We start from the raw sequence: 21,600 nt of genomic DNA on the forward strand, positions 1-21,600 counted from the left end.
GTTGATTAACATTTATTCCCACTCTGATGCCGTCGTTGTGCGCGTGTGTGTGTACTTATTTGCGCGTGCACACACTGACAGCTGTTACCAGGTTACGTGTTAAAGGATCAACAACATCGTTGCAGTAAGATTCCAAACGTCTTAATAAATCAGATCCAATTCAGGTACAGTGGAACCTCGGTTAACGAACTTAATCCGTTCTGGAAAGCTGTTCGTTAACCGAAATGTTCGTTATCCGAAACAATTTTTTCCATAAGAAATAAAGGAAATAGATTTAATTGGTTCCCAGCCCCTGTTGACTCGCTATTTGAAAGTTACAGGCTGTATATAGGTATTTGTTTTAATGAGAACAGTTATAATGCAATATAAATGGAGTTAAATAAACATAAAAACATTAACGAAAGCATTTAAACATCAGAAAACTTGCCGTTTTGACGGCGTGGGTGGAAACAGGTGTGGGGAGGAAGGGGTGGAATTACTGCTTTGATTCCCTCTCCATGAGCACACGTGACATTATAAAATCGGGAGACTTCCCTTTCTGTAGCTTTGAGGTTGAAGAAAAAAACTTGTCCAGTGTCTGCTTCTTCTGCCTTTTTGTAAAACTCTTCGGTAATACGACATCACATATCCGACAGACGCATGCCACCTTCATACTTTGAAATCATTTCCTTTTCAATTCATTTGTTGGCCGCTTCCTTGTCATTACCTCACTACTATTACTTGCTCTTAATCTTCTTTGGAGCCATGATTGAGGATTATCTTATTAAAATAAAGCACAACAATCACTAATAGAAGGATGCGCACAGGTAAGGAGCGACTGATCGTAACTGTGTCTCGAGCGCGAATGATTACATGCTGGTCGTCACGTGTGGTTCACGTGGCTGTTCGTTATCCGAAATTTTGTTCGCTATCGAGACAAATTTTTAACGAAATTTTTGTTCGTTATCCGAAATTTTGTTCGCTATCCGAGACAAATTTTTAGCGAAATTTTTGTTCGTTAACCGAAAAATTCGCTATCCGAGGCGTTCGCTAACCGAGGTTCCACTGTACTTGAAATTTATTTGTCGTGTTCTCATGTTCTTGCTGTTATTTTATTCTTACCGTTAATACCATAAACGCCCAGTTCCTCTGCAAAATTGTCATTAATGCCTTTTGCATTATTATGGCGAAAATACGGGAGCGAAAGGAAGTAGAAGAGGAAATAAAACTGTCCACCTTTATAAAAGTTCTTTTAAAAAAAAGGCCTTTTTTATAAAAGCCCTGCTGTTATACTGAATAGACATACGAACATGGACCTACAGATATACAGACAAGTGACCGTAGTAACAAGCACTCACGACTCTTCTACTACAAACGTATAGTTGTTCAAATTTACACCACGTATATGTATTTTAAATGCTCTTTAAAACGGAGTATCACAGATTGTTGTCTTTATTATTTGAAGTTAGTAATATAAATTTTAAAAATATCGGTCGAAATTTCATTCGCGGGCATTCGTTACGGTTTGCTGAGGATCACGGGAACTCGCCATACTGTAAGGAATTGATTAGGGTCTGAACTTTACCTAACCTTTTGGTGGCAAAGTCTTCCCAGCCAGCACCAGCTGTCAAGGATTAGAGGATTTGTGACGTCACCTTCATTAATCTGTAATGCCTGATAAGCCAGCACCAGATGCAGTGGATCATCTACTCCAGTGGATAGTAGATAAGGTACGAAGAAGGAAGAGAATTCAAGGAATTGTTTGTATGTGTCTGGTTGGACACGGACGTTGCTTGAACGTAAGTGTGATCTTTGCTATTGTCTTTACGTTGGAACACGGGTCTGGGACGTTGGTGTTGCGAGTTGCAGTTGACCACTTACGAAGCTATAGATTGAGAAAATCTATGACTTTGACATATAAAGTCCTATAAGCTCATAATTAAACAAATTGTTACCAGTTGCTTCTTTTGAAGTGAAGTATGTTACTCAGGTCTTGTCACTTTTAGTAGCAGCAGGCTGTCAGGGACGCGTTCACTTCACAATTTCATACACCGTCAACATCACTCGAACTCACTGACAGCCATATGTATGCTCGTCCCCACGCGTGTTCCTTTCTCACAGATATCACAGAGATTTGTCGTGGGCGAATAAGATTTATATAATTCATAATTTAACATTAAACACATACATTATTGAAAATCATATACGGTGTAACATCGGTATAAATGTCTTTTTGCGGCGTCGTTCAGTTAAGTTGGTCGTCCGTTTTTCTGTTGAAAAGTTCTCAAATTGCTACTTACAGTTTGGCTTCTGTTATTCACACTTATTCATTCTTCCACACTGTCCGAAGCGATCGCCCAAGAATAAACTTTCTGGTAAAATCCTCCCGGAATTCCACTTACACTATAATGCATCCCAAATGTTAATGATCGTAGTCACTGTCCTTTTCTGAATTCACATTAAACAACGATATACCTTTTCCTTTACGACATGTCCTTTCTTAAAATCCACAGTTGCAGGATTCTTATGTTCTCTGTCTTACAGAGTCGTACATTGATTAGTTTGACAGTTCTTCTCTTCTTGAAAACTCTCACAATTTTCAGTTCTTATAAGGGGTAGATGCTTTCTTGGCCGACATCTAGGTGGCGACCACGAATAGTTATTCGGGAACAACACACAAGTTCACAGAACGGATAATCCATTCACTCTGTCCACTTTTCGCCCCTTCTCCCACCGTCTCTGTATCCACACGTACAGTCAGACGCTCCTCATATTTCCGCCCGTCCTCTCTTCCAAAAATCTCCTCCGTTGTCTGCTGTCTTCCAAATAATTTTCACTCTCCCTACAATCTAAAATTACGTCATAAAATGACGTCGGGTTCTGACGCGAAACCACTACGCAGCAAAAACACTCATATACTGGTAAGGGCAATAATCCCTGACTAACAACAGACAGGGGCAACAACCCCCTGTTCCTGACACAGGCTTGTTCTTCTTGGTACAAACAAACATTTTGCGAAGAAGCACCGGAAACTGCATTGTTTGTAGACAAATTTCACATGTTGTTTGTTTAATTCTTTTAACAGTGGCCTAACACACTTATCTCTATGGATGGTACGTTGCTTTCAAAGCAGCTTGAACTAGAGGAGACAAAGAAAGAAAATTATAAATGTTGTGAGGACAGCAAGATCCAAAAACACTCTTACAGCCAGGCTTGGTAATATTTTTGAACGTTTGTCCGTGACCGCGGCTGAATGAACAGTGCAAACTACACCAAAGCAGGATTAATAACAATTATCTGCTGAAATAAAACACGCTCATGATGAAAATAGTCACAAGATAAAAATACTCATGCAATCTTCAATTACCATATGCTGAATGTTTCTTTTTATTTTAAATATTTATTTATGATAATATGAAAAAATAACTTTCAATCGATACTGATTTTCGAATTAGACATCATTAATAAGTAATAATAATAGTATATCTTAGATATTAGCTAGGAATACCTTATATATATATATATTTAAGGAAACGTCATAAAGAAACGACGATTATTCATTATATTTCTAGGACTAAAAGAAAACTGAAAGTACCTTGTATTTCAAATTAATGATGTTAACTGTGATACTGTTGCTGTCATATCTTCCTTTGAGATATAAAACAAAGAAGGGTGTACAAAAATGTAGTAAAATATCTTAAAATAAGTTTCGTTGTCTAAAATGTATTTAAATTAACTAGACTGTAGTAAAAGCCATTTCAATATAGATGAAATCACAGAACTTTACAAAGATGTACCTAAATCATACATTTCGCTGTTCTCCGTTTAGCCTAATGATTTATTTCGGGTTCCTTCTCTCATTCACACAGAAGTATACATATACACACACACACGCGAGCAGTCACATACACGTTTATGCATCAATACTTCTCAAAGATAAACAAACGGAGAGACATACAGAGTCGACTTGCATTAATACTCATAGGTAGACATACGAACAGAGACGAAAAAAGTTTCTTGGTACTAAAAGGATTGCCTGAAGAAATAACACACACATATCTATATATAAATACGGTAAAACAAATGGACACAGACATACATTAGTAAAAGAAAAAAAAAGCAATCACACGAGTACAGACAAACAAACAGCAGCAGGCATGCAGGATAAAGACAAAGTGTGTAGACATAAGAACAGGGACATACAGACTTGTACAGAGAAAGAATTGTCCGTAGTAACAACCACCCGAGACGCTAAAAACTAAATAATTATCACGTGACACTGCTGCGGTGAAGATCGTGACCTATTGGGGTCAAATACGTCAGGCAACATGCACTTCTCCCTGTCAAAACTTCATACAGTCGTTCCTTGGGCGTCCACGTGTTCTATCACTCCATGAAGTCTACAGCTCCGTCGATAGATTGACGGTAGGTGATGTCTCTTCACACTGTGTCTCTTTTTTAAACAATAAAAATGCTGATCATAATGTTTTGAAAAAATTCTGCTATTACAGGAATATGGTCTCGTAAGAGAAAAAGCAAAGGACTGGGTTTTATAGGCGATTGTAAGCAAACGATCATGTTGCTATCTGAACGATTTCCACCGACATGACTGACAACTTCAGTTTTGATCCTTCAAGCCAAATTTTTCATTTGATTTGCTTTTCCGTATTTCAACCTGACTGTGAATCACGTTGACATGAATATGATTCTAAACAAAATTTCATGACAACGAGAGGTGATGGGTGTAGGTAGAAAGTGCTCCCAGGAATCCTGCAGTTAGCAGAGTGGATGACATGACATAGGGCCTGGCAGGTTTTACTAGAGTATACTTTTAAGCAATCGCGAAAAATCAAGGTGACCCTGGATCGAGCGTGGGTAATATAATCCTCATCAGGCGATGTGAATGTGTTCACTGTCTCTCCTCGGCAACATTTAAAAAGCAGTTTGAACAAGAAGAGACAAAGAAAGAAAGTGATCAAAGGTTGTGAGGACAGCAAGATCGAAAAACACTTTTAGGTAAGACTCATACAGCCAGGCTGTGTAATATTTTTAAACGTATGTCAGCGGCTAACAGTGCAAAGTACCCCACAGCAGATTTTTTTCATCTTTCATAAATAGTAAGATGGCTTATCTTGAATATAGAAAAATGTGATAAGATAACTGTACTTGTATTTGGCGTGTTGCGATGTGCAATGGGAGCTGAGAGATATGAGACGCCCAAGGGGATTTTTTTAAAATAAAATTTCCTCTCCATCTTTGCACTCTATGGTGTCATCAACAAATCGTCGAAGTGACGGGCCTCTGTTTTAAGAGGTAATCTACACGATTTGTTGTATGACGATAAATGTGTTTAAAATGTGTAAGACTTAAATGTCTTTGTATTAATGTCTGTAAACATACATCAATGTTATGATACGTTTTTCGCAAACACGCATCGCAGTGATGTGTCTGGACATTCACATTTTATTTAAACAGCTCATAATCAGTTAAAGCCATATTAACTAATGAGAATTAGCGCGAGATTGTTTAAAAAGGATTTAAAAATACTTTTCTTGAACAAAATACATTATTAAACACATAAAGAATGAATAAACGTTCACACTGACGAGTGGTTCTGAGGTGTGTACGGTTATTACCAGTGCTTATAAGTTTGTCGAGAGGGAGAGGATGATGTCACAGAGGGTGAGATGAAGCTAAAATACTCACAGGGATGGTGGCTGAACCCACCTGTTGAACGACCAATCAGGATACTTCTTTTTTAGACATCAAAAAGATTTAAATTAACTGTTGCTGGCCAGCCCTTCACTTCCAAAGCTCGAGGTGTGGGGAAGTAAAGGCCAACAAAGGTGCGGTGTTTGTAGTTTAGAAAATCTCGAGGTTGCCTATGTTTAATTTTTTATGTATTCTAGAAAGTAGACATGTATGAGTAAGTTTGTTCTCGTTTGTAAATGTGAATGGGCGCAGCCTGCGGGGCCAGGAGACGGGCCGTGAGTGTTTGGGTCTGGCTAATGCCGCGGACTGATGGCCTTGCAGATGCCATGAAGAACTTTCGTGTTGCTTTGTTTTGTGAATTGTTGAGTTTATTTGTATCCTGGAGTATATAGCCAGGAAGACAACGTCTGACCCCAGGAGGCAACGTTTGCTCTGTAGAGTTGTGAAGTCGCTCGTCCCTAGAGACAGAGACATTCATTGCATAGCGTCTGTCCCCACGTGGAGACGTCAGCTGTGTTTTGTTTGTGTGGTATGTTTACGATTTAAGATTTAGTGTGGATGATATATATATATAGGTATATGGAACATTAATTTCCCAGAGACAGTTAATACAGTGAAAGTTTTGTACAGTTAATAAAGTGAAAGTTTGTGCCAAACTTCAAACTTCATTATTTTTAAGTTATTCATAAAGAAAACGATATGTTCTATCAGAACTCATTTTAGAATTAGACGATGACGACAACAACAACAACAACAACAACAACAACAACAACAACAACAACAACAACAACAACAACAACAACAACAACAACACCACCACCACATTATATCTTAGACAGTAGCAAGGGGTAACTGATGTATGTTTTGTAGGGAAATATTTTTATTAGTTAATCTATTATTAAATATATACAGGTCTACAAAAGAAGTAGCGTTATTTGTGTAGAGAAGAGCGAGAAAAGGACGAGGGGTTTATTTGAATTGGTGTTTTACGCCGTGCCAGCAACTAAGGCTATATTACGGCAAGGCAGTCAGCCCTGTAAACAGATGCCACGTGCAGAGAAAGAATAGCGTGCCCGAGACGAGATATGAACTCTGGGCAGCCAACCTTCACTGTATTGGTGAGAGCCGATAACCGGACCGCTTGGCGTTTATGGGAGCGCAAGAGACTATTACATTGAGCTAGAAAAGGACTTAATAGGTCCTTACAAATTGTCTTTAGGTTGTTGTAAACATAGCTTATATAATCCAACTTATGCCCTGATTTATCTAGTTATCTAAGCTTCTGTAAATATACAACTTCAAGTAAAAATATATACCTGTCTATGACTGTATCTCGTGAAACACTCATTAGTACCCATGCAGGTTTATGGTCAGATGTATGTGTCTTAATGAGAAGAGCTGGCAGACATAGGGTATATATACAAGTCAGCTACCTCTTAAAGTATCTTTGAAAATTTTTTTAAAACAACAATATTAACGCAAAATGCTGATGCAGCGACAACATTCGCTCATCACTAGCAGGCTGTCACCTGTCCGTCACAGCCCCGTTATGTTTTGTAATCTGTTTGTACACTTTCTGTAATGTTACAGAGGACCAAAAGCGCATCGAAAACCTAAAGATGAGACAATTCCTGCTTTTGACAGCTGTGTGCTGCCTCGTGTTGCTGCCCCTGTGTGTGGGGGGTAAGAGAGTTGTCTTCATGCCCATGCCCTTCACCAGCCACACCAACTACCACACGAACGTAGCGCGGACCCTCGCTCGGCAAGGTCACGAGGTGTGGTTGACCATGCCCGACTACATCGTCAACAGGCGGGTGTTGGACACGACTAACTTGACTGTCATCGAGTACCAGACATTGAGAAACTTTGAGGAGATTGCGATGGCCGCTCTCGCCGGCAACTATTTTAAAGGATTGCCTGATGATTGGGATGTGTTTATGTCTATTGGCTTACAATTTTGTGATACTCTTCTTACAAACGCTTCTTTCTTCCAGAACGTTAAAGAACTGCGTCCAGATCTTTTCGTTTTCGACAATTTACGGTTCATGAACATGATGACGATAATATCATATAGACTTGGGGTGCCTTTTGCTTTTCTTGGAACATTTTACGACCCGTACTACCAGCGAATCCCTTTACAACCTTGCAACATACCATTGATAATTTTTAGCTACAGCCATCATATGAGTTTTCTTCAGCGAGTTTTAACCACTGTACTTCATGTATTTTCCTCTGTGGTGGACGGATTTTCCTACAAAGAAGCAGTCAGTCGCTATGCACCAGAAATGCCTTTCCTTACTATAGACATGCTTGTAGCAAGAGCTGAGATCTGGTTGGTTGAGACGGACCACATCCTAGACTACCCGAGACCATCGATGCCCAATGTCAAACTAATTGGAGGAACAGCTACAGGTCATAGTAAACCATTGCCACCGCATTTTAAATCTTTTATGGATGATGCCAAAGAAGGAGTTGTTATCGTATCATTTGGTAGTTATGTCCTCAGTCCACCAGAACCAATTACAAAAAATATCATCAGTGTGTTGCAGGATTTACCTTTTAAATCCGTTTTCCGTTCCAACATTTTGTCACCGAACTCAAAGAAGATTCTGACGTCGTCATGGATACCTCAGAATGACCTGCTGGCTCACCCCAACACTCGAGTGTTTGTCAGCCATTGCGGTAAGAACGGTCAGTACGAGGCTGTGTTCCACGCCGTGCCAGTGGTTTGTACGCCGCTATCTGGTGACCAGTTCTACAACGCTGAGCGCATGCGCGAAAAGGGCATGGCAGAGACTGTCGACCTCAACACCGTCAGTACACACGAGCTGCACTCCACCATTCTCAAAGTGGCCACCAACACGAGCTACAAGCAGGCCATCACAAAGGCCTCGGAACTGTTTAAAATCGAATTCGGTGTTCCTGTGGAGAAAGCGGCCTACTGGCTTGATCACGTGATGAAATATGGCGGCAGTCACCTTCGTTCGTCAGGACATGAAGTTCCTTTCTTACAATTTTCGTGCTGGGATGTTTATGCTTTTCTGTTATCGTTTTTGCTACTGATACTGCTGATATCAGTATGTTTGGTCTACGTTGCATTCAACTGCTGTCGCTCGAAATTAAAGACAAAAATTGAATAAAAGTTAGTGAACACGATTTGAAATAAGCAAAATTCCCCAAAAGATTTAGATGCTGGCTAAATTCACAGAATTGAGAAGAAAAAAAATCTGTTTTTTTTAAGACACGGCTAATAAAGTTTTCTCCTGTTTTGCATTTAACCTTAACTAAGAGCATTAAACAATTTTTTTAAAAGATTTTTTCACCCAAATAATCACTAATAATTGTTAAAGAAATATGGGTTGTTTTATTTTCATGTCTAAAGTATTATATATATTTACTCTTTATTTTTATCTTTGCTGTTAGTATTTTAAACCTGTAAACATCTACTAAAACATGCAGTTTTGCCAATCTTTTTGTGACAAATGTACAAAACGTTTGTTTGTAGTCTTAATTTTTAATTTTGTAGTCTTAATTTTTTTTAAAAACTGAAGTATGCTAGTGTTAATAAAGGGATCCTTGCAGAGATTCTCAAAAAAAAAGTCATTGTTATATGTACAGAATCAATTAAGTATTTGTTCATTAATTCAGTTTTAAATGTGGTGAAAGTTGGTTTTGTTTTTGTCTTTTTATCGCAATGGCAATATGCAAAATTTAAAAATACTAATTGTAAACAAATTTTTATCTGAGCGAAAATCTACGCAAATATTTTTAACATGTTTGTTATTTCGCCATCGTTTGCCATGTATTTATACATACTTGCAATTAATGTTTACATAACTCTAGCAAAAAAGCTGCACCCCAGTAATCCTTGAAGGTATAAGGGTTGTTTTATTATCGCGAGTAAAATGTTTTCTGTTGCTTTTTACAACAAAGATTCGTTTTTTAATCTACTTTTTCTTTCTTTATATTTATATTTAGCTGTATAATCTTTGAAGAGGACACAAACATAATGCTGTTCGCAGGTTATTCTAAACGTTTTTACAAAGTGCTCAGATATGAGCTTACCATTTTCATGTCTTACAAGAGAAAACAAATTTAAACAAAACTATTACCTTTCAGCAGCACTAATATAAGTGAATGGTTGTTTATCATCTAGATTATAAATGATTTATGTAAAGCGCTTTGAGCAACGCTTTTTGGAATAATAATAATTATTATTATCATTATTATTTTATTTAAAGATTTAAGGTAAAAAGAAAACATTTAGCACATGGAAAATCCATATGGCATCCTGTAACTGTTTTCATCCGACCTTGTTTTTTTCTTTTATCTCAGCATTTAGTTCTTGAACAAAAATGTAATGGATATACAATACTAATATTCTTTGTTTTTGCACAGCACCTTTGTTCTTTCTCGATTGCTTTAAAAGAAAAAGAAAATAAAACCTTATTAAAAATCTTTTAAGGAATAATACGTGTTAAATATTTTTGGATGGGGTTGTTATGCCTGGAAGGTAAACAGAGCGAGTCCGCCTAGTGGTTGCTTTGTGCACATGCGTTGTTCTGTGTGCGAGGCTGGGCAGGTGCATATGTCCTGGTTGTTTCAGAAATAAGAAATAAGAGGGTCTGGGCGAGAGATTCGAGAGGGATTCTCAGCACTTATATTGCCTGTGGCTGAGGAGTTGTCGAAATCATATTCAGTATCAATATTGAAACATATTATCCTATGTAGCAATTTTATTGTATGGCAGGATTGACACTAAACACCCCAACATATTTGTAGCATTTCAGAACTGTGTTTTATGTGCGATTATAATAGTAAATGATCATTTTGCTATGTTAATTTCTTCCAACATGTCTCAGAACTTTCGTTTTTATCTTTCAATCCTAATTTTTCATTTGATTTTCTTTTCCATATTATCATGTGACATAAATATGATTCACAAGAAAAATTCATGTTAACGAGAGTGGATGGGTGTAGGTAGAAAGTCCGCCCAGGAATCCCGCAGTTAGCAGAGTTGATGACATGTCAGAGGGCCTGGCAGGTTTTACTGATGTACATTTGTCAGCACTCGCGAAGAGACAAACTGACCCAGGATCGAGCGTACATAATATAATTCTCGTCAGGAGATGTGAATGTGTTCAATGTAGCTCTTCGGCAACATTTGAAAACCAGCTTGAACGAGAAGAGACAAAGAAAGAAAGTGATCAAAGGTTGTGCGGACAGCAAGATTCAAAACACTTGTAGGTAAGACTCGTACAAACAGACTTGGTAATATTTTTTAAACTATATCAGTTACTGCTGCTGACTTCATCTTCCTAAATTTTATGATGATTCTCTTGAATAAGCAAAAGTGATTAGATATTGTATTTGCGGTTTGCAATGTGAGCTGAGAGATATGAGACGCCTGGCAGATGCATGAAGACCTTTTGTGTTGCTTTGTTTTGTGAATCGTTCAGTTTTTTGGTATCCTGCAGTATATGTCCCAAGAAGACATCGTCTGACCACAGAAGCAAAGTTTGCTCTGTTGAGTTGTGAGGTCGCTCGTCCCTAGAGACAAAGACATTCAGTGTATAGCGTCTGTCCCCACGTGAACTTTTCCCAGCGTCAAACCCTGCGGCTTATACAGCGATGCGGCGTGTTTCCAGATTTTGAGATTGCAATTAATTTTCGATGAGCTCCATGTTTAATGTTTACTGTTCACTTTTCACAGTGTGTCACAATGTGTCACACTGTGTCACAGACCTCAAGAACACATAGACACCTGGACATTTACGCGTTCTTTCTTCACAACAACAACTCTGTCTCTTTTGTGGGCCTGTCTACATGTAATGATATTAAATAACTCCAATTTACTCCAGCTTTTTGAGCTTACAACAGTTACAAAAGCTAAAAAATGTTACTCATACCTATCTATAGCTTTTGGAAAAGCATGAAAAAGTCAGCAATTGACTCAAATTTACAATAATTACTCTTCTCGCACTTTACAGCTCAAAAGCTCGTCACAGTCTTGTCAGAATCTTGGAGACAGTTATTTTCTGTTTTGAAAGGCCGAGTTTTTACCGTCTGACATAAAAGAATGGGGTCCGACTGGAGGAGAGAGAGAGAGGTGAGCATAATTGACAGGTCAGATAGAGCCATGGAAAACACATGACAACTGTAACCAGTAACAAGTGTACTCATCACTGCCTTCAAACAATCTTTCCCACAATAAGTATGCATGCTCCGTCCTGATAAAAGTTGGACTGGAATGGAAATGGCCAACAACTGGAAATGGTGAACATAACACACAAAAACTGATCCAACGTATTACATATGTGTGTTACCCAGAACAATTGACATGCTAGTTCTAATTACATATATTTTTATCGCTATTGTAATCTAGCTTATTCCCTGATTCATCTATTCATCTATGCTTCTGTAAATATACAACTTCAAGTACAAAGATAAACGCGTCTCTGCTGTATCTCGTGAAACACTGATTAGTGGCCCATGTAGGTTTATAGTCAGATGTTTGTGTTCTTAATGAGAAGAGATTGCAGACATCGAGTATCATACAAGTCAGCTACCTCTTCTAGAAACTTTGAAATTTTTTTTAAACAACAAGTATGAAAAGTGCTAGCACCTGTCCGCCACAGCCCCGTTATGTTTTGTAATCAGGTTGTGCACTTTCTGTAATGTTACAGAGGACCAAAAGTGCATCCAAAACATGAAGATAGAGAATTCCTGCTTGGACAGCTGTGTGCTGCCTCGTGTTGCTGCCCCTGTGTGTGGGGGTAAGAGAGTTGTCTTCATGCATCGCCCTTCACCAGCCACACCAACTACCACACGAACGTAGCGCGGACCTCGCTCGGCAAGGTCACGAGGTGTGGTTGACCATGCCCGACTACATCGTCAAACAGGCGGGTGTTGGACACGACTAACTTGACTGTCATCGAGTACAAGACATTGAAAAACTTTGAGGAGATTATGACGGCCGCTTTCCCCGGCAACTATTTTAAAGGATTGTCTGATGATTTTAGTGTGATTATGTCTATTGGCTTACAATTTTGTGATACTCTTCTTACGAACGCTTCTTCTTCCAGAAGGTTAAAGAACTGCGTCCAGATCTTTTCGTTTTCGACAATCTACGGTTCATGAAAATGATGACGATAATATCATATAGACTTGGGTGCCTTTTGCCTTTCTTGAATAACTTTCGACCCGTGCGACCAGCGAATCCCTATACAGCCTTGCAACATACCAGTTCATTTTTTAGCTACAACCATCATATGAGTTTTCTTCAGAGAGTTTTATCCACTGTAATTCATGTTTTCCTCTGTGTGGACGATTTTCCTACAAAGACGCAGTCAGTCGCTATGCACCAGAAATGCCTTTCCTTACTATAACATGCTGTAGCAAGAGCTGAGATCTGGTGGTTGACACAGACCACATCCTAGACTACCGAGACCATCGATGCCAATGTCAAACTAATAGGAGGAACAGCTACAGGTCCTGGTAAACATTGCCACCGCAGTTCAAATCTTTTATGGATGATACCAAAGAAGGATTGTTATCGTATCGTTTGGTACTTATGTCCTCAGTCCACCAGAAGCAATTACACAAAAAATCATCAGTGTGTTGCAAAATTTACCTTTTAAATCCCATTTTCCGTATGCAACATTTCGTCACCGAACTCAAAGAAGATCCTGACGTCGTCATGGATACCTCAGAATGACCTGCTGGCTCACCCCAACACTCGCGTGTTTTTCAGCATTGTGTAGTAACGGTCCCCAGTACGAGGCTCTGTTCCACGCCGTCGCAGTAGTTTGTACGCCGCTCTTTCTTGACCAGTTCTACAACGCTGAGCGCATGCGCGTAAAAGGGGCATGGCAGAGACTGTCGACCTCAACACCGTCAGTACACACGAGCTGCACTCCACCATTCTCAAAGTGGCCACCAACACGAGCTACCAAGCAGGCCATCACCAAAGCCTCGAAACTGTTTAAAATCGAATTCCGGTGTTCCTGTGGAGAAAGCGGCCTACTGCTTGATCACGTGATGAAATATGGCGGCCGTCACCTTCGTTCGTCAGGTCATGAAGTTCCTTTCTTACAATTTTCGTGCTGGATGTTTATGCTTTCTGTTATCGTTTGTGCTACTGATACTGCTGATATCAGTATGTTTGGTCTACGTTGCATTCAACTGCTGTTGCTCGAAATTAAAGGCAAAAATTGAATAAAAGTTAGTGAACACGATTTGAAATAAGCAAAGTTTCCAAAATATTTTGATGCTGGCTAAATTCACAGAATTGAGAAAAAAAAGACACGGCTAATAAAGTTTTTCTCCTGTTTTGCAATTAACCTTAACTAAGAGCATTAAACAATTTTTAAAAGATTTTTTCACCCAAATAATCACTTAATAATTGTTAAAGAAATATGGGTTGTTTTATTTTCATGTCTGCAAGTATTATTTATATTTACTCTTTATTTTATCTTTGCTGTTAGTATTTTAAATCTGTAACATCTACTAAAACATGCAATTTTGCCAATCTTTTTTACAAGTGTACAAAACGTTCAGATTTGTTTGTAGTCTTAATTTTTTTTCAAATCAATAAAAGTTAAAAATGTTTTTGAAAAACTGAAGTATGCTAGTGTTAATAAGGGATCTTGCAGAGATTTCTTTTTTCTCAAAAAAAAAAGTCATTGTTATATGTACAGAATCAATTAAGGGTATTTGTTCATTAATTCAGTTTTAAATGTGTGAAAGTTGGTTTTGTTTTTGTCTTTTTATCGCAATGGCCAATATGCAAATTTAAAAATACTAAATAGTAAACAATTTTTATCTGAGCAAAAATCTACGCAAATATTTTTTTTAACATGTTTGTTATTTCGCCATCGGTTTGCCATGTATTTATCCATACTTGCAATTAAGTGTTTCATAACTCTAGCAAAAAAGCTGCACGCCAGTAAATCCTTGAAGTATAGGGGGTTTTATTATTGCGAGTAAATGTTTTTCTGTTGCTTTTTACAACAAAGATTCGTTTTTGGTCTACTTTTCTTTCTTTTATATTTATATTTAGCTGTATAATCTTTAAGGGACACAACATAATCTGTTCGCAGGTTATTCTAAACGTTTTTACAAAGTGCTCAGATATGAGCTTACATTTCATGTCTTACAAGAAAAACAAATTTAAACAAAACTATTACCTTCAGCAGCACTAATAAAAGTGAATGGTGTTTATCATCTAGATTATAATGATTTATGTAAAGCGCTTTGAGCAACGCCTTTGAATAATAATAATTATTTTATCATTATTATTTTATTTAAAGATTAAGTAAAAAGAAAACATTTAGCAACATGGACAAATCCATATGGCATCCCTGTAACTCAGCGTTCTCAACCTGTGGCGCGACCCCCTGGGGGTCGCGACGTCCTACAAGGGGGTCGCGAAGGTGTTCCTTTTTAAAAAGTTTCTTATACCGGTATTAGTGAAATTAGCTTAGATTGTGTAACTGAGCTGAAGGCGATCAAACCAAATCTCTTCTCCCTATTCAAGTACACTGTCTCGGCAATGCAGTGACTTCTCACTTCCAAAACTCAAAAACACATCCCCTCTCAACAATTAAGCCTGATCAGGTGAAGAATGTAATTATTGCCCATCTAAACGGACTGCAGAAAGTTCAGCATTACTTCGCTGAAATTGATGTGACTAAAATACGATTGGATTCGTAATTCCATTTCTGGTGATCCTAGCACAAGCGGGTTTCCACAGAAGAAGAGCAGCTCATCGACTTTCGAGTGACCAATCCCTGAAAATGGTCTTCCAAACAACACCAAGTGCCAAAATTATGGATTTAGCGTCAACGTGCTTTCTGAAAAGCAATGAAAGTTCTTCTGCCATTTTCAACTTCGTACATGTGGAGCAAGGATTTTCAGCATTGGCAGCACTGAAGTCGAAATACAGAAATCGTGTGACGCAGAGGCTGAGCTGCGAATTGCAGTGTAGAACATCGCACACAGGTTCGCTTTCTCTAGGCAACAGCAAGCAGCTCAACCTTCTCATTATCAAAGTGAGTGTCCAATAAAATAATATTTATTAGCACCACGAATTTGCTTTAGTAAAATTTCATTAACAGTTATACTTCTTGCAGATACGAACTTTGTTCTTCGTTGTTTGATTTCTACGACGCGGCGTTCGAGTTAGCTAAGGCTTCCCCCCCCCCTTCCACCGACCTGCCTGCCTAAGGGTCGCGACTACCGGTGTTCGTCAGGGGGGTCGGGGCCACAAGTAAAGGTTGAGAACCGCATGCTGTAACTGTTTTCACCGACCTTGTTAATTTTTTTTTTTATCTCAGCATTAGTTCCTTGAACAAATAATTAAGGATATACAATACTAATATTCTTTGTTTTTTGCCACAACCTTTGTTCTTTGTCGATTGCTTTAAAAGAAAAAGAAAATAAAATCCTTTATTAAATACTTTTAAGAATAATACGTGTTAAATATTCTTGGATGGGTTTGTTATGCCTGGAAGGTAAACGAGCGATCCGCCTAGTGGTTGCTTTGTGCACATGCGTTGTTCTGTGTGCGAGGCTGGCAGTGCATATTCTGTTTGTTCAGAAATAAGAAATAAGAGGTCTGGGCGAGAGATTCGAGAGGATTTCTCAGCACTTATATTGCCTGTGCTAGAGTGTCAAATCATATTCAGTATCAATATTGAAACACTTATTATCCTATGTAGCAATTTTATTGTATGCAGAATTGACACTAAACACCCAACATATTTGTAGCATTTCAGAACTGTGTTTTATGTGCGATTATAATAGAAATGATCATTTTTCTATGTTAATTTCTTCCAACATGTCTCAGAACTTCGTTTTTTATCTTTCAATCCTAATTTTTCATTTGATTTCTTTTCCATATTATCATGTGACATAATATGATTCTAAACACCATTCATGTTAACGAGAGTGGAGGGTGTAGGTAGAAAGTCCCCAGGAATCCCGCAGTTAGCAAAGTTGATGACATTGTCAGAGGGCCTGGCAGGTTTTACTGATGTAATTTTCAGCACTCGCGAAGAAACAAAACTGACCCAGGATCGAGCGTACATAATATAATTCTCGTCAGCGATGTGGATGTGTTCACTTGTAGCTCCTCGGCAACATTTGAAAACCAGCTGAACGAGAGGAGACAAAAAACAAAATATCAAAGTTGTGAGACAGCAAATCCCAAAACAACTTGTTAGGTAAGACTCGTAACAAACAAGACTTGTAATATTTTTTAAACTAGTGCCGTTACTGCTCTGACTTATCTTTCCTAAAATTTTATGATGATCTCTCTGAATAAGCAAAAAGTATTAAGAATATTGTATTTGGCGGTTTCGCAATGTGAGCTGAGAGAATATGAGACGCCCTTGATGCTGAAGACCTTTTGCTGTTGCTTTGCTTTTGTGAATGCGTTCAGTTTTTTTGGTATCCGCAGTATATGTCAAGAAACATCGTCTGACAGAGCAACGTTTGCTCTGTTGAGTTGTGAGTCGCTCTCCTAGAAGACAGAGACATTCATGTATAGCGTCTTCCCCACGTGACTTTTCCCAGCGTCAAACCCTGCGGCTTATACCAGCGATCGCTTTTTTTGATATTGCAATTAATTTTCGATGAGCTCCATTTACTGTGTACTGTTCATTTGTCCAGTGTGTCACACACATGTCACACTGTGTTCACAGACACTCAAGAACACATAGACGCTGCTCACATTTACGCGTTCTTTTCTTCACAATACAACTCTGTCGTTTTTTGTAGGCCAGAATGGAATAGGCCACCAACTTGGAAATGTAACATAACACACAAAACTGATCCAACTTATTTACATATGGTGTTGCCTAGAGCAATTGTCTTGCTAGTCTAAGTTACTAGCTAATTTATTATCGTATTGAAATCTAGCTTATACCCTGATTCATCTATAACTTCATCTAGTTTATGTTAAATATACAACTTCAAGTACAAGATAAACGCGTCTGCTGTCAGATCTCGTATGACAACAACACATAGTGCCATGTAGTTTATGGCGATGGTCCATTAAATACAGAAAGACATAGCGACTCAGACGTATCTATACAACAGCTACTCTTCTAGAAAACTTTAAATATTTTTCAAAACAAACAGTATGAAAAGTGCTACCATCTGTGCCCACAGCCCGTTATGTTTGTAATCTCAGTACCTCTCTGTAATGTTAGGCGAGCGGACCATAACAATAAGCCAACATAATACGTGAATGAGAAACACCACATATACCCCAAACCGCCCTGCTTTGGAAAGCTTGTGCTGCCTCGTGTTGCTGCACCATGCGGTGTGGGGTAAGAGAGTTGTCTCATGCCTTTCTTTCGCTGGCATTGCCCTAACGGGTCGCGGGCTCCCCTCTAGGCGTTGTAAGAGTTGTCGTTCATGGCCCTTTCCCTTCACCACCAAACACCAACACCACACAACTAGCCAACCCTGGCCAGCAAAGTCACAGTTGGGTTGACCATCCCACACCTCAGTCAACAGCGGGTTTGTGGACACGCACTAACTTGACCATCATACCAGACAATTGATAAAACCTTAGAATATACGCCCTTTCAGCCGGCCACTATTTTAAAGACTGCAGAGGAGAGTTGATGGCCTCATTTCTCTACAATTTTCTCGGATACTCTTACTCACGAATGCTTCTTCTTACCATAAACTTAAAGAATCTGCGTCCATGATCTTCTTTTCGACAGTACGACTCCCCGAACATCAAGACGATAAATCATATAGACTTGTCCTATGCTTTTCTTGAGCCATTTTAACACCCGAACCTACCAGCGAATCTCCCATTAACACCTTGCAAGCATACCATTGATTATCATTACACAGCCAATCATATGAGTATTCTTCAGTCGAGTTTTATCCACGTAATTCAGTCTTTCCTCTGTCGTCACGATTTCTATACAAGCGACACCGCATGATTGCACAAGCAGTCCCAGCACCAGATCAAAATCCTTCTCCTTACAATAACACATCTCGTAGCAAGAGTAGATCTGGTTTTACCCGGACCACAGCCTCAGACTACCCAACATCGATGCCCAATGTCCAAACTAATGAGACACCAAGACACACTACAATCCTTAAGCCCAGCAACGCCAGTTTAAATCTTCTTTCATGACGTATGCTCACAAGAAGCACTTGTTATCTTATCGCCTGATAATATCCCTCACGTTTCACCAGAATGCAAACTTACACAAAACTTATCATCAGTTGCACAGATTTACCTTCTTAAATCCATTTTCCTTCCAAACATTCGCACCGACTCAAAAAATCCGAACTTCTCATTGGATACCTCAGAATACCTGCTGGCTCGACCACAACACTCGCGTCTTTGTCATCCATTCTTATGGAATCGCTCAGTACAGCTCGTTCCATTCCTGCATGTTTGTACCCACTCTGGCTGACCAGTTTCTACACTGAGCGCATGCGCGAAAGGCATGCAGAACTTCACCTCAACACCGTCATTACACACGACTTGCACTCACCATTCTCAAGTGCCACCAACCGAGCTACAAGCAGCCATCACAAAAAGCCTCGGAACCTGTTTAAAACCGAATTCGCTTCCTTTGGAGAAAGCTCCTACGTGCTAACGCTGATGAAAACTGCTGCGTTCACCTGCGTTCTCAGCATGGAATTCCTTCTTACAATTTTCGTGGGATATGTTTATTCTTTTTGTTAGGTGTGTGTGTTACTATATTAGATGTTCCGGTCTACGTTGCATTCATCTTTGTCGCTCCGAATCAAAGGCAAAAACAGTAGGGTAGTGAACAAGATTAAAAAGAGAGCAAAGTCTCACAGATTTTCAACGTTTGGTAAACTTAACAGATATTGCAGTTAGATATTAAAAATTTAGCATGCCAAACGGCAAAAAGAGTTTGCTCTAATTTATGCATTTCCTTTCAATCATATTAGAGATTTTTTACCCAAATAATGCCAAATTCTTTAAGAAATAATGGTTATTTATTTCGTAGACTGAATTATTATAATACGTCTTACATTTATTATATTTTTGATAGTTTTATTAATCAATCTATACAATAATTGTGATTCGCAATAATTTTGTTACTAAAGTTCGTACAAAATGTTACAGGATTGTGTTTATGATCTTCAATATTTTGTTCACTTTTTAAAACCAGGTTTAAAATTTTAAAACATGTTATTATAAAACTGAAGTGTTCGAGATTAGAAAGGACTTCAGTGAATAACTCAAACTATTGCATGTCTTCATTTTATACAGAATCGAAGTAATATTTTCTTGATGATTTCCGTTTCCATGTGCTTTTGAAGTGTTTTGTCGTCGCCTTTATACACAATGAGCATCGATAAAAAATACAGAAATAAGAGCAACAACAACAGAAAACAGAAAAACAATTGCAAACACCAAAATTAAAGAATTTTATACGTGAGCGGAAAACTCTCAGTTGTTATTTTTTTTTTTGAATTCTTGTGGACATCGGCTTACTACGATTTACTCAATTTGCAATTATTATTTACCTAACGATAGCAAGTCGTGCACCAGTAATCGTCTTAGGCAAGGGGAATGTTATATATAGTGATCACTAAAATGTCTTTCGGTTTTTATCTCTTTAAAACAGTGTCGATTGTTATGTTGTTTACTTTTGTTTTTTCATGTATTAGCCTTTAAGTTTACAGGATTCAACGATGTGCTTCAACAATTGTTATAAAACGCTTTTAAAAAAATGTGCAGGAATAGATGTTTATATTCTCATCTTTGACGAGACAAAACAAATTTGAAGAAGTATTACCCCAACTGCACTACAGAATGTGCTGGTCTTATATTACTTTATATGGATTTAATTTATGTAAACGCTTTGAAAAATAACTATTTATGGAAACGCGGTGTATAGTAGAGTAGTAGTAGTAATATGAATACTATAATAAAGAAAATAATAATAATAATAATAATATAATAACAAAAGAACAAAAACATAAGAAACAATGAACAACGATAATTAGAACAGTAATAAGCACAAACAATATAATCAAATGTAAAGATTGATAAAGTAAAAAAAAACATTTAGCGAGTGGAAATTCCAGATTAATTTGTAATATTACACAGCAATGTAGTGTTAACAAGAATCTAATGAATAAATAATATAAGTTAACTGTTTGTTTTTGTTAAAGCACCTTGTTCTATTCATGTTAGAAAATAAGAAATAAAGCTTAAAATATTAATAATAAATAAATTGTTATTATTGATTTGATGTTGCTGACTATTGCCTGGATCAAAGCTGATAAATATCAATTGTAATGTGTTTGTTATACTTCACCGCTCGATTTTGATCCTGATTGTTTGAAACGTGCGCAGTTTAATTCCTTTTTGACCGATAAAATGGGAACAGAAAGGTAAATAAGCCGGAAATCTTCACACACGAGCACTTATTTTGCGGGGAATAGACGTTTATTATCTCCCCTTAATGGAGCGTCGTTGTACAACATATAGACGTGCAGACATACACACATTATTCTTATTTTAGATTATTGCTTATGGTCGTAAATATACTACATTGTTGACCAAAATGTCCATTGTACGATTCTTGCGAGCATGAATAGGTTAATTAAAATCCCTCTAAGCTAAAGTAGCAATAGTCACATAATGTAGGAGGCTCCTGGGAATTGGTTAGGATTGAGTGTTACAAACGTTTTCTGCTCTAGGTCTATACGGGGGCTTAAGCTACAAACTAGCCTTCTGCCACATTCACCCATCTATAAAAGGAAACAGGCACAAACATCTGTCAATCCTTCTTTTACTTTCCTATTTCAACTTTATTAGAGTTGGGAAAAGCCATTTTGGCAAAAAGCCAATTTTTTTTTTTAACTTTTTGGGGGGAACCCCCTTTTTTT

At 38.0% G+C, this 21,600-nt stretch overlaps 3 protein-coding genes across 5 annotated transcripts in view; 2 read left to right on the forward strand and 1 right to left on the reverse strand.

Annotated features, from left to right (window-relative positions):
* The window catches only part of LOC112567634 (2-hydroxyacylsphingosine 1-beta-galactosyltransferase-like), a 63,776-nt gene that overhangs the window by 25,890 nt on the left and 16,286 nt on the right, over positions 1–21,600 (reverse strand). The gene's annotated exons all lie outside the window — the stretch shown is intronic.
* LOC112567644 (2-hydroxyacylsphingosine 1-beta-galactosyltransferase-like) lies at positions 1,676–9,392 on the forward strand. 3 transcript variants are annotated; one of them, XM_025244350.1, is made up of 2 exons: positions 1,676–1,778; positions 7,282–9,392. In XM_025244350.1, the coding sequence occupies exon 2, from the start codon at positions 7,311–7,313 to the stop codon at positions 8,829–8,831; it is 1,521 nt and encodes a 506-aa protein (XP_025100135.1). In that variant the 5' UTR covers positions 1,676–1,778; positions 7,282–7,310; the 3' UTR covers positions 8,832–9,392. The 3 variants fall into 3 exon arrangements, with proteins under 3 accessions (XP_025100135.1, XP_025100137.1, XP_025100136.1); XM_025244352.1 differs by lacking the exon at positions 1,676–1,778 and adding an exon at positions 4,332–4,404; XM_025244351.1 differs by lacking the exon at positions 1,676–1,778 and adding an exon at positions 6,338–6,809.
* The window catches only part of LOC112567642 (2-hydroxyacylsphingosine 1-beta-galactosyltransferase-like), a 62,875-nt gene continuing 51,457 nt past the window's right edge, over positions 10,183–21,600 (forward strand). Inside the window, exon 1 of the mRNA XM_025244346.1 lies at positions 10,183–10,938. The gene's annotated coding sequence lies outside the window, so the exon portion shown is untranslated. The remainder of the gene's footprint in view (positions 10,939–21,600) is intronic.

This window comes from Pomacea canaliculata, linkage group LG7 (genome assembly GCF_003073045.1).
Source record: "Pomacea canaliculata isolate SZHN2017 linkage group LG7, ASM307304v1, whole genome shotgun sequence".
Taxonomy (NCBI): Eukaryota; Metazoa; Mollusca; class Gastropoda; order Architaenioglossa; family Ampullariidae; genus Pomacea; species Pomacea canaliculata.